The 15,211-nt window shown below is 42.1% G+C and overlaps 1 protein-coding gene across 2 annotated transcripts in view; it reads right to left on the bottom strand.

Moving 5' to 3' along the window:
* Positions 1–3,607: 3,607 nt before the first annotated feature.
* The window catches only part of LOC116501391 (E3 ubiquitin-protein ligase KCMF1-like), a 136,672-nt gene continuing 125,068 nt past the window's right edge, over positions 3,608–15,211 (bottom strand). For both annotated transcript variants that reach the window (XM_032206918.1, XM_032206919.1), the window contains exons 5-7: positions 14,022–14,196; positions 7,940–8,219; positions 3,608–5,014 (exon numbers count right to left, since the gene is read on the bottom strand). In XM_032206918.1, the coding sequence (XP_032062809.1) occupies positions 4,753–5,014; positions 7,940–8,219; positions 14,022–14,196 (717 nt within the window). In that variant the 3' untranslated portion in view covers positions 3,608–4,752. The remainder of the gene's footprint in view (positions 5,015–7,939; positions 8,220–14,021; positions 14,197–15,211) is intronic.

Below are 15,211 nucleotides of genomic sequence, written 5' to 3'. Positions count from 1 at the left end.
AGAAACACAAACTTTCCTAGATGTCGTGGGGTTTTGGAGAATGCACATTCCAAATTACAGTCTGATTGTAAGCCCGCTTTATCAAGTGACCCAGAATAATGATTTCAAATGGGGCCCCAAACAACAACAAGCATTTGAACGTATTAAATGGAAGATAGTTCATGCAGTAGCCCTTGGGCCAGTCCGAGCAGGACAATATGTAAAGAATGTGCTCTACACCACATCTGGGGAGAATGGCCCCACCTGGAGCCTCTGTCAGAAAGAACCTCGGGACACTCGAGTTCTACCCTTCAGGTTTTCGAGTTGGGGATACAGAGGATCTGAGGCCCACTACACTTCAACTGAAAAGGATATATTGGCAGCATATGAGGGAGTTCAATCTGCTTCAGAGTTGGTCGGTACTGAAGCATTGCTCTTCCTGGCACCCAGACTGCCGGTACTAGGCTGGATGTTCAAAGGAAGGATCCCCTCTACACATCATGCAACTCATACTACATGGAGCAAGTGGGTTGCACTGATTACTCAGCGGGCTCGAATAGGAAACCCCAGTCGCCCAGGAATATTGGAAATGATTATGGCCAGAAGGCAAATATTTTGGGATATCACCAGAGGAGGAGGTGGTCCTTGCTGAAGAAGCCCCACTGCACAACAAGCTACCAGAAAATGAAAAGCAATATGCCCTGTTCACTGATGGGTCCTGCCCTATTGTGGGGAAGCATCGGAGATGGAAGGCTTCTGTATGGAGTCCTACATGACAAGTTGCAGAAGCTGCTGAGGGAGAAGGTGAATCGAGTCAGTTTGCAGAAGTGAAAGCCATTCAGCTGGCTATAGATATTGCTGAATGAGAAGAGTGGCCAGTTCTCTATCTCTACACCGATTCATGGATGGTAGCAAATGCCCTGTGGGGGTGATTACAGCAATGGAAGCAGAGCAACTGGCAGCACAGAGGCAAACCCATCTGGGATGCTGCACTGGGGCAAGATATTGCTGTCTGGGCAAAGAACCTGGTAGTAAAAGTACACCGTGTAGATGCTCATGTGACCAAGAATGGGGCCACTGAAGAACATTGAAACAACTAGCAGGTGAATCAGGCTGCTAAGATTGAAGTGGCTCAGGTGGACCTGGACTGGCAACATAAGGGTGAATTATTTGTAGCTCGATGGGCCCATGACACCTCGGGCCATCAAGGCAGAGATGCAGCATACAGATGGGCTCGTGATCGAGGGGTGGACCTGACCATGGACACTATTGCACAGGTAAATCATGATTGTGAAACATGTGCTGCAATCAAGCAAGCCAAGCGGTTAAAGCCTCTTTGGTATGGAGGATGATGGCTGAAATATAAATATGGGGAGGCCTGGCAGATTGATTACATCACACTCCCTCAAACCCACAACCGCAAGCGCTACATACTAACAATGGTGGAAGCAACCACCAGGTGATTGGAAACATATCCTGTGCCCCATGCCACTGCCCGGAACACTATCCTGGGCCTTGAAAAGCAAGTCCTAGGGTGACATGGCACCCCAGAATGAATCGAGCCATACAATAGGACACATTTCTGAAACAACCTTATAGACACTTGGGCCAAAGAGCATGGTATTGAGTGGGTGTATCACATCCAATATCATGCACCAGTCTCCGGGAAAATCAAGTGATATAATGTATTGTTAAAGACTACACTGAAGGCAATTGGTGCTGGGACATTCAAGCTTTGGGATGATACACATTTGGCAAAAGCCACCTGGTTAGTCAGCACTGGGGGTTCTGGCAACCGAGCTGGACCTGCCCAGTCAAGCCTGTTACGTACTGTAGAAGGGGACAAAGTCCCTGTAGTGCACATAAAAACCATGCTGGGGAAGGCAGTCTGGGCTATTCCTGCCTCAGGAAAAGGCAAACCCATTCATGGGATTGCTTTTGCTCAAAAACCAGGATGCACTTGGTAGGTAATGCAAAGGAATGGGGAGGTCCAGTGTGTACCTCAAGAGGATTTAATACTGTGTGAGAATAGTCCATGAATTGAATTGTATTATGTTAATTATTATCAAATACTGTATGTCATCACTACCACGATTGCTATATGTCAGTGTCTTATTAATGGTATCACAGTAACAGCCACATAGGTGATGATGAATGAATTTTGATAGAATTGGATAAGTACGGTGGTGTGATGGAATGAGAACAGGCTTTAACTGGAGATAATCCAACATCACACACCATGCCGCCCACTAGAGCCAGTTGCCCAGGGCATCATCCAACCTGGGCTTCAACACATGGGAACAGAGTTCCATCAGGTAGACTCAAACCTGCTCTTCACTTACAGTGGGAAGGACTTTGCTCTTACAGCCCTGACCTACAGTTTCAGGGAAATGAGAGACATGGGAAGCCTGACTGGCAGTGAAGACTGAGACAAAGAAGTTGTTGAGTAACTCAGCCTTCTCCATGTCTGTTGTTACCAGTTCTCCCTTCTTGTCTGTCAGAGGGGGTACACTTTCCTTGGCCTTTCTTTTCTGGCCAACGTACGGATAGAAACCCTTCTTGTTATTTTTATGCAAAGTTTTCATCCAGAAACTGAGCTGAACACAGTACTCCAGGTGGGGTCTCACAAGAGCATAGTAGAGGGGGAAAATCACCTCCTCTGACCTCCTAGCCATGCTTCTTTTCACAGAATCACAGAATCATCTAGGTTGGAGGAGACCTCCAAGATCACCTAGTCCAACCTCTGACCTAACACTAACAAGTCCTCCACTAAACCATATCACTAAGCTCTACATCTAAATGTCTTTTAAAGACCTCCAGGGATAGTGACTCCACCACTTCCCTGGGCAGCCCATTCCAATGCCTAATAACCCTCTCAGTAAAGAAGTTTTTCCTAATATCCAACCTAAACCTCTCCTGGTGCAACTTTAGGCCATTCCCCCTCATCCTATCACCAAGCACGTGGGAGAATAGACCAATCCCCACCTCGCTACAGCCTCCTGTCAGGTACCTGTAGAGTGATAAGGTTGCCCCGAGCCTCCTCTTCTCCAGGCTGAACAATCCCAGCTCCCTCAGCCGCTCTTTGTAAGACTTGTTCTCCAGACCCCTCACCAGCTTCGTTGTCCTTCTCTGGACACACTCAAGCACCTCCATGTCCTTCTTGTAGTGAGGGGCCCAAAACTGAACATAGTACTCGAGGTGAGGCCTCACCAGAGCCGAGTACAGGGGGACAATCACTTCCCTAGTCCAGTGATGATGCACCTGGGAAGGGGCAACCCTGGATGTACATACAGACTGGGGAACGACAGGCTGAAGAACAGCCCAACAGAAAGGGATCTGGGGTTTTGGTTGATGGCAAGTTGTTTATGACTCAACAGTGTGCCTTGGCAGCCAAAAGGGCCAACCATATCCTGGAATGTACTAAGGACAGAATTTCTAGCTGGTCGATGCAAGTGATTGTCGCACATTACTCTGCACTGGTGCGGCCTCACCTTGAGTACTGTGTGCAGTTTTGGGTGCCACGATATAAGACAGATACAAAACTATTAAAGAATGTTCAAAGGAGGTCTACCCCACAACACAAAAACTAATTTAAAAGCATATAGGATTAACAGTATAGGCAAGTAGGTGGTATGACTCAAAAACACTTTATTTTTTTTATGTCAGAAATATAACCCCAAAACCCAATAAATAAAGATTAATAGGAAATTAGCATTAAGAACTCAATTATAACATATGGAGATATCTGGGAATCAAATCCTCAAGCTTTCCTGATACTGAGAAGCCTCTGCAAGCTATGAAGCAAATACATAAATAACTCAAAATGATAAGGACTGTGAAGACTTAGAACTAAGATAACATAATCCAGGTTAATTCCCCCTCTCCCCCAGCAGTGAATATATGCAACATCTACACCTAAGTAAAGTATATTTAACAGTTAAAAGAAATTAAACACAAAAATGAAAGCTTTTAAGAATTATGAATGAAATTTGTTTTTAGGGCACACAGAAGCTCTTTGTGGTAGATTCCCAGTAGTGACCCTTGTTATTTTTTTGTCTCCTACTGATGTATAAAAAGTTGAATTCCATATGAATATGATGGCTAACAGGGCATCATAGTGGTTATAGTATAGCAAAACACCACACCCTGGAAATAACAATATAGCCCACTGCAGAGTTTGCATTAATACACAGGGAGAGTACATAGAAAAGGTCATTGGTCATATGTTACTCAAAGGCTACTTCATCGCTACAAACTGCTAGTGAGTATTAATCTTTTTTGTCACATTACCTTTGAATAATAGGAAAGCTTTGGGATTTTATACTTTTACTACTTGTACTTTTTTTTTTTTAATGACAAGGTCACTAAAACTCATGCACGCTGCAAAAAACATCATGCAGTAGTTAAGGTAAACCATCCAAGCAATTTTTATTCATTAATAGTCATAAATACACACAGCAGCTTCATTAGAGATTTTTCATTTTTTCCCCTTCAGTTTGAATGTGGAGTATTAGGAGAGCTTTTTGCATGTCAAGCTACGGGACACAGAACTTTTTTCTCTGCACTGCAACCTATATTTACCTGCTAAAAGTAAAAATTGGTTAAGTGGAAATGATTATCATATATATCTTTTCTCTCTTCCTTTGAATGTACACAATGTAACAAGAGCAACAGACCTAAAATTACAATCACCAAAACAAACCCAAGATAGTTGTTGTCCAATTTCATTGGCAAATACAGCACAGAGGACATTGTTTGCAAAATGGGATGCCATCAAAAAGGAGGCAGAAGAGGCTCATTTCCTTTATTATTCTCTTTTAAATTTAGGTTTTCTAAAGCAACATCTAGAGGCATAATATCTACACAGCCCATAGCACCAAAATCAGCAATTTCTCCCCGCTCATCCTCATCTGAGGAGGAACCTTCTTCCTGCATCAAAGTAGATAGTAGAAGCTCTTGAACAAATAAGCTACGGTCTGCCCGTTCACTTTCCTTTGACTGACGCTCTGCTTCTGACATCTTAGGATCATTCAACCTGCATAGCAGCACAGAAAGAGAGAAGACCTGCAGTTAGTGACAGCCCATTGATGATATTGTTGATGATATTACTAAGCCTAACAGTTGGACTGATGCATGCTGAATAACATCTGAAAATCATTCCGTTTGAAAACAGCCTAGGTACTACTGCACTTTTGACACATGCATATCTGACAATGCCTGGCACTCCTGATGCAACAAGAATACAGACATTTAACAAACTTGCTCCTAGTTACTATAAAAAAATTCACATAAGTGGATTCTAAGGCTGAAGGAACAAATAGCTATTTCCAAAGTTTCTTACCCTTCAGAGGGATTTGAGGAACTTACTCCAGTTCTATCCTAGCTCACAAGATCAATGACTGACATTTGCACATACTTTCATTAAAGTTATTATTTTCAAAAAGTTTTGGATTGAGATATTATTATGAGTTTAGATAAAAATAAGCATGACAGCAATAACTTGTTCCAACCCAGGTATCTAGACACAGCAACTGTTTAATTATCTGTTCTCTTTCCCAACATACAATTGAAAAACACCCAAAACCCCCATTTGAATCTTGAAAATCAATATTCTAAACCTCCCAGAAGAGATGGACTAAGTGTGGGCAACTCTTCTACAGAGGAACTCTAGGATCTAACTATACTTTCTGAAACAGCTATGTATTCTGCTTATTAATAGTAAGTTCCTTATTTGCTTTTTTGATCCAAAATATTTTATATATAAACCTGTATTTGACCTTCAGCCTTAATTACAGATTTCCTATTAAATAACACTACCTTTTAAGATCTCTCCCCTAACATTATCAGCATAAAAGTTTGAAACATATTATTGTAAATGCTCTTGTTTTATAAGAAGTAGTAGGATAAACAAGCACAGTTTAGTAAAGCAATATTCCTTATGTTTCTTTTGAAATTGAAAAACAGCAAGTAATATTTATTCACTGCCTAGGAGCAGACACACAGCAGGACTGAAAATGAGATGTTGCAAATGGAAACAAAAACATAGTACCTCAACTACAAACTTCAATAGGAATCTGTCAGAAGTTCCATGGCTGAAACTGTAAGCAACTCATACAGCTATATAGCTCAAGTTATAAGACTGTAGTGGGTTTACGTGGCAAGGTTTTGGTAGCAGGGGGCCATAGGGGTGGCTTCTGTGAGAAGGATCTAGAAGCTGCCCCATGTTTGGTAAGGGCCCCACTGCTGACCAGAGCTGTGCCAATAAGTGATGTTGTTTTGCCCCTCTGTGAGAGCATATTTAAGACAGGGGAAAAAAATGCTGCGCCACACAGCAGCTGGGAGAGTGAGAGGAGAAACAGCCTTGCAGGCACCAAGGTCAGTGAAGAAGGAGGGGGAGAGCTGCTCCAGGCGCCAGAGCAGAAGTCCCCTACGGCCTGTGGTGAGGACCATGGTGAAGCAGGCTGTCCCCCTGAAGTCCATGGAGTACCATGGTGGAGCAGGGTTCCGTGCTGCAGCCCGTGGAGGAGACCATGGTGGAGCAGGTGGACCTGCACTGACAGAGGCTGCCCCCTGTGGAAGACCCCTGCCCGAGCAGATTCTGGGCCGGACCTGTAGCCCGTGGAGAGGAGACCACGCAGGAGCAGGTGACCTGGCAGGAGCTGCTGCCCATGGGGGAGCCAGGTTGGAGCAGTTTTCTCCTGAGGGATGGACCCCGTGGTACAGACCCATATCTGGAGCAGTTCTGGAAGAGCTGCTGCCTGTGGGAAGCCTACATCGGATCAGTTCATCAAGGACTGCATCCCGTAGAAGAGACCCCACAGCACAGGGGACGAGAGTGACCGAGAAGGAGCAACGGAGAAGAAGCGCTATAGACTGACCATAACCCCCATTCCCCTGTCCCCGTGCGCCTCTCGGGGGGAGGAGGTGGAAGAGGGTGGATGGGGGGGGGAAGGTGCTTTTGGTTTCTTTCCTTTGTTTCTCACTTCTCTAGCTTGTTAGTAATAAGCAATAAATCTTACTGTCTCCCTATGCCGAGTCTGTTTTGCCCGTTACAATAATTACTGCGTGATCTCCTTGTCCTTATCTCAACCTTTGAGCCCTTTTCATCATATTTTCTTCCCATTCCTCTTTGAGGAGGGGGAGTGAGAGAGTGGTTGTGGTAGAGCTCGGCTACCCACTCGAGTGGAACCACCACAGACTAACCTCCTTTCCAAGGCCTGCAGAAAACAATTAATCCATATTCCAGTCTAAAGCTTTAAATACGTTCCTAGACACATAGATGAAATGCAGCATCCCTGTGAGACTGCCTCTCACTTTCACGAACAGAGACTCCATGGGTTATTTCTGCAGCCAACTCTTGGGAGTTGTTTTTCTGAAAATAGAAGAATTCCCTTCAGGCCAGCTACAAACTACTACTCAGATGGCATTTCCTTGGTTTTGCTTTACTCCTAACGATGTGGTTCTATCTAATTTTTGTGACTGTATTATAAGTTTGTGCATAAATACCTAACTGCACATAAACTGAAAAATGTTAACACATCACATTTCTTATGATTCAGTACACAACATGTGCTATTTAATGTTATTCTGATATTTTGACAAAGCACAGGCTACTACCACATCTTTAAGTACACAGTAATCAAGTTTAAGAACAATTAAGTGGATGAAGTTTACTGCTTTTAATGGTGCTGCACTAAAGTGTGAAATATTTTTCTTTTACATTAAGTTATGAATTACAGATATTCTACAACAGCTATTGACCTCTAACATCAGCGTATTCTGTAAAATTCACTGATTGGCCTGTTAATCTTGGGATATATTTATCTGTAGTTAAAGACCCTACTTTGCTATACTAAAGCACATGCCAAACTAAATGCATAGTAGTTTCACCAAACTCCGTCTATAACAGGGACAAGGAAAACAGAAATGGCAGAAGAGTTAAACCCCTAGAATAAATTACCTTGTAAGAAGAAACTGGGAATTCTGGATAGTCTGTTGAATGTTTTCTGTGTTAGATGTATTGGTTGCTGCTACAGATTGTGTAAGAGTGGTGGGGATGCTGCTTGTATTAGTGCGTCTAGTTGCATTGCGTGCAGTCTCCAGTTGTTGTCTTGCTGCTTGAGCATGCTGTCGCTCCAACTGCAGTTGCATCTGCAGCTGCTGTAACTGAGAAGCAGAAGGGCCAGAAGAATTGAGCTGCCCTGCAGAACGTCTCACGCCTGATAACTGAGATAAAAGCTCTGCCAGAAGAGAGAAAAGTTTCTACGGTGAAATCTGCTTGAATACATACCATGCAACAACATAAATATGTCCTGAATACCAGTATATCAATTATTTTGCTTTCTAAAACCTTTCATCAATGAAATTAATGAACAAATATTGATTTGGAAAGCTTCATGGGCTATCCATTACAAGCATCCCATATCTCAAAACCCATAGGGCAAGGAAGATTAAGACTCATCTAGAGTAAAGAACTGTGCATAAAAGATTCAAAGCTTAAAGCTTTTTAAACCAATAAGAGTCAACCTATGAGAAATGTCCTATAAGCAATATCCTGTGCAACAATTTTCTAAAATGTTATCTTCGAGTCAAAGTAGTTACTAAGAAACCATTTCAATTTTCACTTCAGTTGGTGGTTTTATTCTCCCCCCCAAATCCACCTTTAATACATATTCCAGAGGGTAGCTGTGTTGCAGAAAGACAGAAAAATCAGAGACTCTTTTCAGACATTTCTAGAAAATATATAGTTCAGCGGTGTTTTTTTGTGTGTGACCTCTGCTGGAAATAAAGAAATTATAACAATTATAAATAAATAAAATATGGCATGAATTGCTTTCTTCCAAAGTTCAAGACCGACAAATTCTGTCCATGCTAAGCATTTCCTAAAATAAATGTTAATAATAAGTTATTGCTCAGTTTACTACAGTAAACTCAGTACAGTTGCATTTACTACAGATTATATTCCAAACAAATTTGTGAGTACTACTTTGATGTGTTTGATGCAAGGAGGACAGAAGATTAATTTGTTCTCCATCTACCCAACCCTCATACAAGTCGTTATTATAGGTCATAAAAATTTTTCTTCCATCTTACTTTCAAGATATAAACCTTTGAAACTAGGCATTTCTTAGGGGAATAAAGCCCAATGCAGTTGCTCTTTCATCAGGAACTCTTGGAATGCTCAAGTCACTTTAAATCAGCACAGCTAATCATATCAAGATTAGCTACCAATAATATTTTATTTCATTAATTACTGACAACTACAACAAAGAGAAAAATAAATAATGTTTAGAGATCTGTTACAAGCACAAGTTCTAACTTCTGGTAGTATGTGCTAATTATTACCCCAATAAAAAGGGAAGACTAATAACGCTGTCAATCAAGACTGCTGTACTTATCCTCACTTTGAAAAAAATCACTTTGAGTATAGCCTAACTGTACCCTGGTAGCAGATCTGAGCTTGAGACACAGGCTTGGTATGAAATAGACACCCAATCAGATGGCAGTAGCAGATCTGAGCTTGAGACACAGGCTTGGTATGAGATAGACACCCAATCAGATGGCACTACATTCTCAAAATGCAAATAAATAAGTAAATAAATAAATAAGTTCCAACCCCCCCCCCCCCCCAAAAAAAAAAAAAAAAGACAAGACTCAAAGGAATGCCATTTTATTACACCTTTTATGCTCCTAAATGGGAAGGCCTTGTGAGGCTGAAACCAAGGCAGTCACTTCACATTTAACTGAGCTGCACTAACATCCACTGTAACAGTAATAAGTATTGCACTCCAGGACACACAAACATCCTCCCTTCTTGCATGAACTCTAGTGCTTTTCAAACACATGACTTAACTTAACTCACTAAGACAAAAGAAAACTTTTTTTCCTCTTTTGCTGCAATATTTTTAGTAGGAGTGCAGCCAGCAGGTCCCAGGAAGCGATTCTTCCCCTCTATTTGGCACTGTCAAGGCCACATCCAGAGTGCTGTGTTCAGTTTAGGTTCCCCAGGACAAGAGACACATGGACATAATGGAGCAAGTCCAGTGAAGGGCCACCAAGATGATCAGGAAGCTGAAACACACAGGACATGAGGAAAGAGTGGGGAGAACTGGGTTTGTTCAGATTGGAATAGACTACTTTTGAAGAAATCTTATTTCTGTCTGAAATTACTCTGAAACTACCAATTGAAGATATGGAGAAGACCAAACCAAACTCTTCTCGGAGGTATACAGCAATAGGACAAGAGTCAGAGAAGGAAACATAGGAAATTCCTATTACATCTAAAGGGTTGTTTAAACATGAAGGTTGTTAAATACTAGAACATGTTGCCCAGAGAGGTTGTGGGATCTTTGTCCTTGGATGCATTCAAAACTCAACTGAAAGAGGCCTTGAGCAACCTGATCTCTGCTTTGAGCAGGGGTTGTAACTAGACAACCTGCAGAGGTCCATTCTAATCTAAATTATTCTACTACTTTTTTTCTGCCATTTCAATGAGTTAAATCAGCTCACAGAGGGCCTGAAGAATACTCAAGCCAGCACAACAGAGGCAAGGGGACTATGCTTATAGAAAGAGGGAGGGTAGAGCTGCAGCTTCCTCTTTCTAGAGTGATGTGTTCTTAAATTGTCTCACTGCCTTTCAAGGAATCACAGCCCAACAACAATGAGAAGCTCCAATTTAAACATTCATGCCCTTCCAGCAACTAAAATAAAGGCAGATAACAGCAGGAAGTTCTTAAGTTTTCCTGACACTTATCATCTTTCCCCATAACAGTGTAATATTGATGCCATTAAGATTTTGTATTAGAAGAAATTATAGAACTTTTATAAACCAACTTCTTGGTCATTTAAAAAAATCTTTATAGAGAAATTATTCTTGAAAATTACAAAACTCAACACATACTTACAGATTATATCTGTAAATCTTAAAAACATGTCTGCACGATTGTTGGAAGTTAAAAATGAGACATCTTGCCCTTCAAAATTATCCTAAAATTATCCAAAATATGACACAAAATACTTACAAAAATACAATTAATTAAGAATTTAAAAAGACTTAAAAGACCTCCTAAAAATCAGCAAGCCTAACATTCAAACTTTAATCTGATGTGCTGTTTACATTTTTTAATGTCTATCAGTAATATTCTAATTGAGCTAATTTCATCTCAATGAACCCAAGTACACACTTAGTTTGTGCTAAAAAAAAATAAAGATTCTTAATTTCCTCCATAAACATCTCTGTGCATACAGCAAATTAAAGTTGAAGTAGGTAATAGTGGTTAGAAACAACTACATTTAAAAATATATTCATACATGTATATGAAGAGAGGTGAAGAGACCTGGGACTCTTCAGCCTGGAAAAGAGAAGGCTAAAGTGGGAAATCTTATCGATGTGTATAACTGTTCAGAGCTGGCAGCTCTTTAAGGACACTTTTCATAGAGCACAAGAGCCCTCCATTCCCACATGTAAGAAATCAGGCAGGGAAAGCAGGAGACCAGCATGGCTGAGTAAGGACCTGCTGGTTGAAGCAGGGACATGTGGCCTGGGAAGAGTATAGGGATGCTGCCCGAATGTGTAGGGATGGGATCAGGAATGCCAAGGCACAGCTGGAGCTGACCTTGTTGGCAAGGGATGCAAAGAATAACAAGAAGGGATTCTACAGGTAAATTAGCCAGAAAAGGAAGACTAAAGAGAATGTACCCCCCTGATAAATTAGATGGCAGAACTGGTGACAATAGACATGGAGAAGGCTGAGGTACTCAACAGTTATTTTTTTAACCTCAGTCTTCACTGGCAATCTACTCTTCCCACATCTCTGAAGTCCCTGAACCTCAAGGCTAGGGTAATGAAGTCTCTCCCAGTATGAGTGAAGATTGGGTTTGAGACCACCTGAACAACCTGAACATAAATAAGTCTATGAGGCCTGATGAGATGCATCCCAGGGTCCAGAGGGAACTGGCTGATGTAGTTGCCAAATCACTCTCCATCACATTTGAAAAGTCATGGCAGTCAAGCAAAGTCCTCAGTGACTGGAAAAAGGGAAATATCACAAACATTTTTAAAATGGGTAGAAAGGAGGACCCTGGGGACTACTGACCAATCACTCAGCCTCATCTCTGTGCCTGGAAAGATCATGTAAAAGATCCTCCCTCCTGAAAGCTATGTTAAGATATATGGAAGACAGGAAGGTGATTCAAGACATCCAAAAAGGCTTCACCAAGAGCAATTTGTGCCTGACCAATCTAGCAGCATTCTGTGATGGAGTGACTATATCAGTGGACAAGGAAAAAGCAATTGATGTCATCTACCTGGACTTGTGCAAAGCATTTGATACCATCCTGTACAACATCCTTGTCTCTAAAATGGAGAGACATACATTTGATGGATGGACCGCTTGGTGGATAAGGAACTGGCTGGATATTTGCATTCTAAGAGTTGCAGTCAACAGCTCAATGTCCAGATGGAGACCTGTGATGAGTGGTGTCCCTCAGGGGTCTGTATTGGGACTGGTACTGGCTAACAACTTTATTAATGACACGGACAGTTGGATCAAGTGTACCCTCAGCAGGTTTGCAGACACCAAGCTGTGTGGTACAGATGACATTTAAATAGGAAGGAATGCCATCATAGAGAGACCTTGACAGGCTTGAGAAGTGGGCCCATGAGAACCTCATGAAGTTCAACAAGACCAAGTGCAAGGTCCTGCACCTGGGTCAAGGCAATCTCAAGCAAATACCGGCTGGGTGGAGAATGGACTGACAGCAGCTCTGAGGAGAAAGACCTGGGGGTGTTGTTTGATGAGAAGCTCAACATGAGCCAGCAATGTGCGCTTGCATCCCAGAAAGCCAACTGTATCCTGGGCTACATCAAAAGAAGCATGGTCAGTAGGTTGAGGAAGGTGATTCTCCCCCTCTACTCCGCTTTTGTGAGACCCCACCTGGAGTACACTCAACAAGCTCTGGGGCACCCAATATAAGAAGGACATAGGCCTGTTTGAGTGGGTCCAGAGGAGGGACACGATGATCAGAGGACTGGAACACCTCTCCTATGAAGAAAGGCTGAGAGAGCTGGGGTTGTTTAGTTTGGAGAAGAGAAGGCTATAGGGAGACCTTATTGCAGCCTTCCAATACTTAAAGGGGGCTTTATAAGAAAGATGAAGAAAGACTTTTTACCAGGGAGTGTAGGGATAGGACAAGGAGTAATGGCATAAAACTAAAAAAGGGTAGGTTTAGATTAGATATAAGGAAGAAATTCTTTACTCTAAGGGTAGTGAAGCACTGGAACTTGTTGCCCAGAGAGGTTGTGGATGCCCCTTCCCAGAAATGTTCAAGGTCAGGTTGGATGGGACTTTGGGCAACCTGATCTAGTGGGAGGTGTCCCTGCCCATGGCAGAGGAGTTGGACTAAATGATCTTTAAGGTCCTTTCAAACCCAAACCACTTTATGATTCTATAAATATCTGATGGGAGGGAATGAAGAAGAGGGAGACAGATTCTTTTCAGTAGTGTTCACTGACAGAACAAGAGTCAAAATTAAAACAAATTAAATCCATCTGAAAACAACAAAACACTTTTCTACTGTGAGGGTGGTCAAATACCATAACAGGTTGTCCAGAGAGGTTGTGGTGTCTCCATCCACGAAGATATTCAGTACCAAACTGGGCACAGTCCTTGGCAACCTGATATAGCTGACCTTATTTGAGCAGGGGGTTGGACTAAATTATGTTGAGATGTCCTTTCCAACCTCAACCATTCTTTTATACCACCTGTGAACAGGTCAGTCATGGGAATGAGCCTAGAAGTCTCTGAATTTAAAAGCACAAGCTAAAGGGGCAGTGGTTTTTGCTTCAGAAGTTCCAGGTAGACAATCCAATCAAGGATACTGTTCATCAGTAAACATCCTTCAAGTACGATGACAGTGGGAAACATATATACACTTTCAACTTCAAAACACAGAAAAACAAAGCAACTATTATCATCTTGGATTTTATTTAAAAGTCTATTTAAGAAGGAAACTGGGCTAAAATCAGTGGTTACAACTCTTACCAGCTATAGGATCCATGGCTTCTCTATTGCTTGTAGAATATGAACTTTGAGAAGATGAAAGCCCACCAGTGGAACTGCTAGTAAAGTGCATGTTTGATCTACGTGCACGAGGGCCTCCCAAACCCCGGCCTGGGTGAAACATTCTACGTACATGTCGAACACCACTAGATTCATCATAAACAAGCAGTTAAGGAAAGACATTTGTTATCAAGTATTAAACAGCAAAAACATTTACTAGGTGAATAATGATTCAACTTTTTAAGTGTAATGCAACCACAGCTACAGTGCCAGTCAGACCTATAGATCTGAACCCAAGGTACCCAGTGCTGCTAACAGCAAATTAATCTTTTTCAGGCTTTTTATCATGTTTAAAAAATGTCAGGATGGATTTTCTGCCTTCTGGATCAAAGTTTTATACTAGGTACTTTAAACTGATGATGCATGTTAATCAGAGCACATTTCTCAATAGACATAAGGATTTGCTGCTCGGGAAACTAGTTAGCAAGGTCCCCTGGGAAGCTGCTTTTGAAGGCATTGGCGTCCATCAGTGCTGGTCAGTCTTTAAGCACTGCCTCCTAAAAGCACAGGATCAGGCAATTCCAAACTACTGGAAGTCAAGCAGGCGGAGCAGAAGGCCGGCTTGGCTGACTAGGGATCTTCTTCTTCAACCTTGAACGTGTGCGGGATTTGCTGCTCTACCTGGATCCATACAAGTCCATGGGTCCCGATGGGATTCATCCCAGGGTGCTCAGAGAGCTGGTTGACATCACTGCGGGACCTCTCTCAATTATTTTTCAACAATCTTGGGAATCTGGAGACGTCCCAGTAGACTGGAAGGTGGCAAATGTTTTTTGCCAATTTTCAAGAAGGGCAAGAAAGAAGACCCTGGTAACTACAGGCCTGTCAGTCTCATGTCAGTGCCTGGTAAAATTATGGAGAAGATTATCCCTAGATAATCTTAACAAGAAGCGCACCTGGGGGACAATGCAGTCATTGGTCCCAGCCAACATGGGTTCACGAGGGGTAGGTCCTGTTTGACTAACTTGATTTCCTTTTATGATAAGAACACCCATCTAGCTGATCAAGGGAAACCAGCTGTTCTGATCTGTTTGTATTTCAGTAAAGCTTTTGACACAATTTCTCATATGATCCTACTGGACAAAATGTCCAGCATGCAACTAAACAAAAAC

This window comes from Aythya fuligula, chromosome W, assembly GCF_009819795.1.
Source record: "Aythya fuligula isolate bAytFul2 chromosome W, bAytFul2.pri, whole genome shotgun sequence".
Taxonomy (NCBI): Eukaryota; Metazoa; Chordata; class Aves; order Anseriformes; family Anatidae; genus Aythya; species Aythya fuligula.
This window is presented reverse-complemented; position numbering and strand designations above follow the sequence as displayed.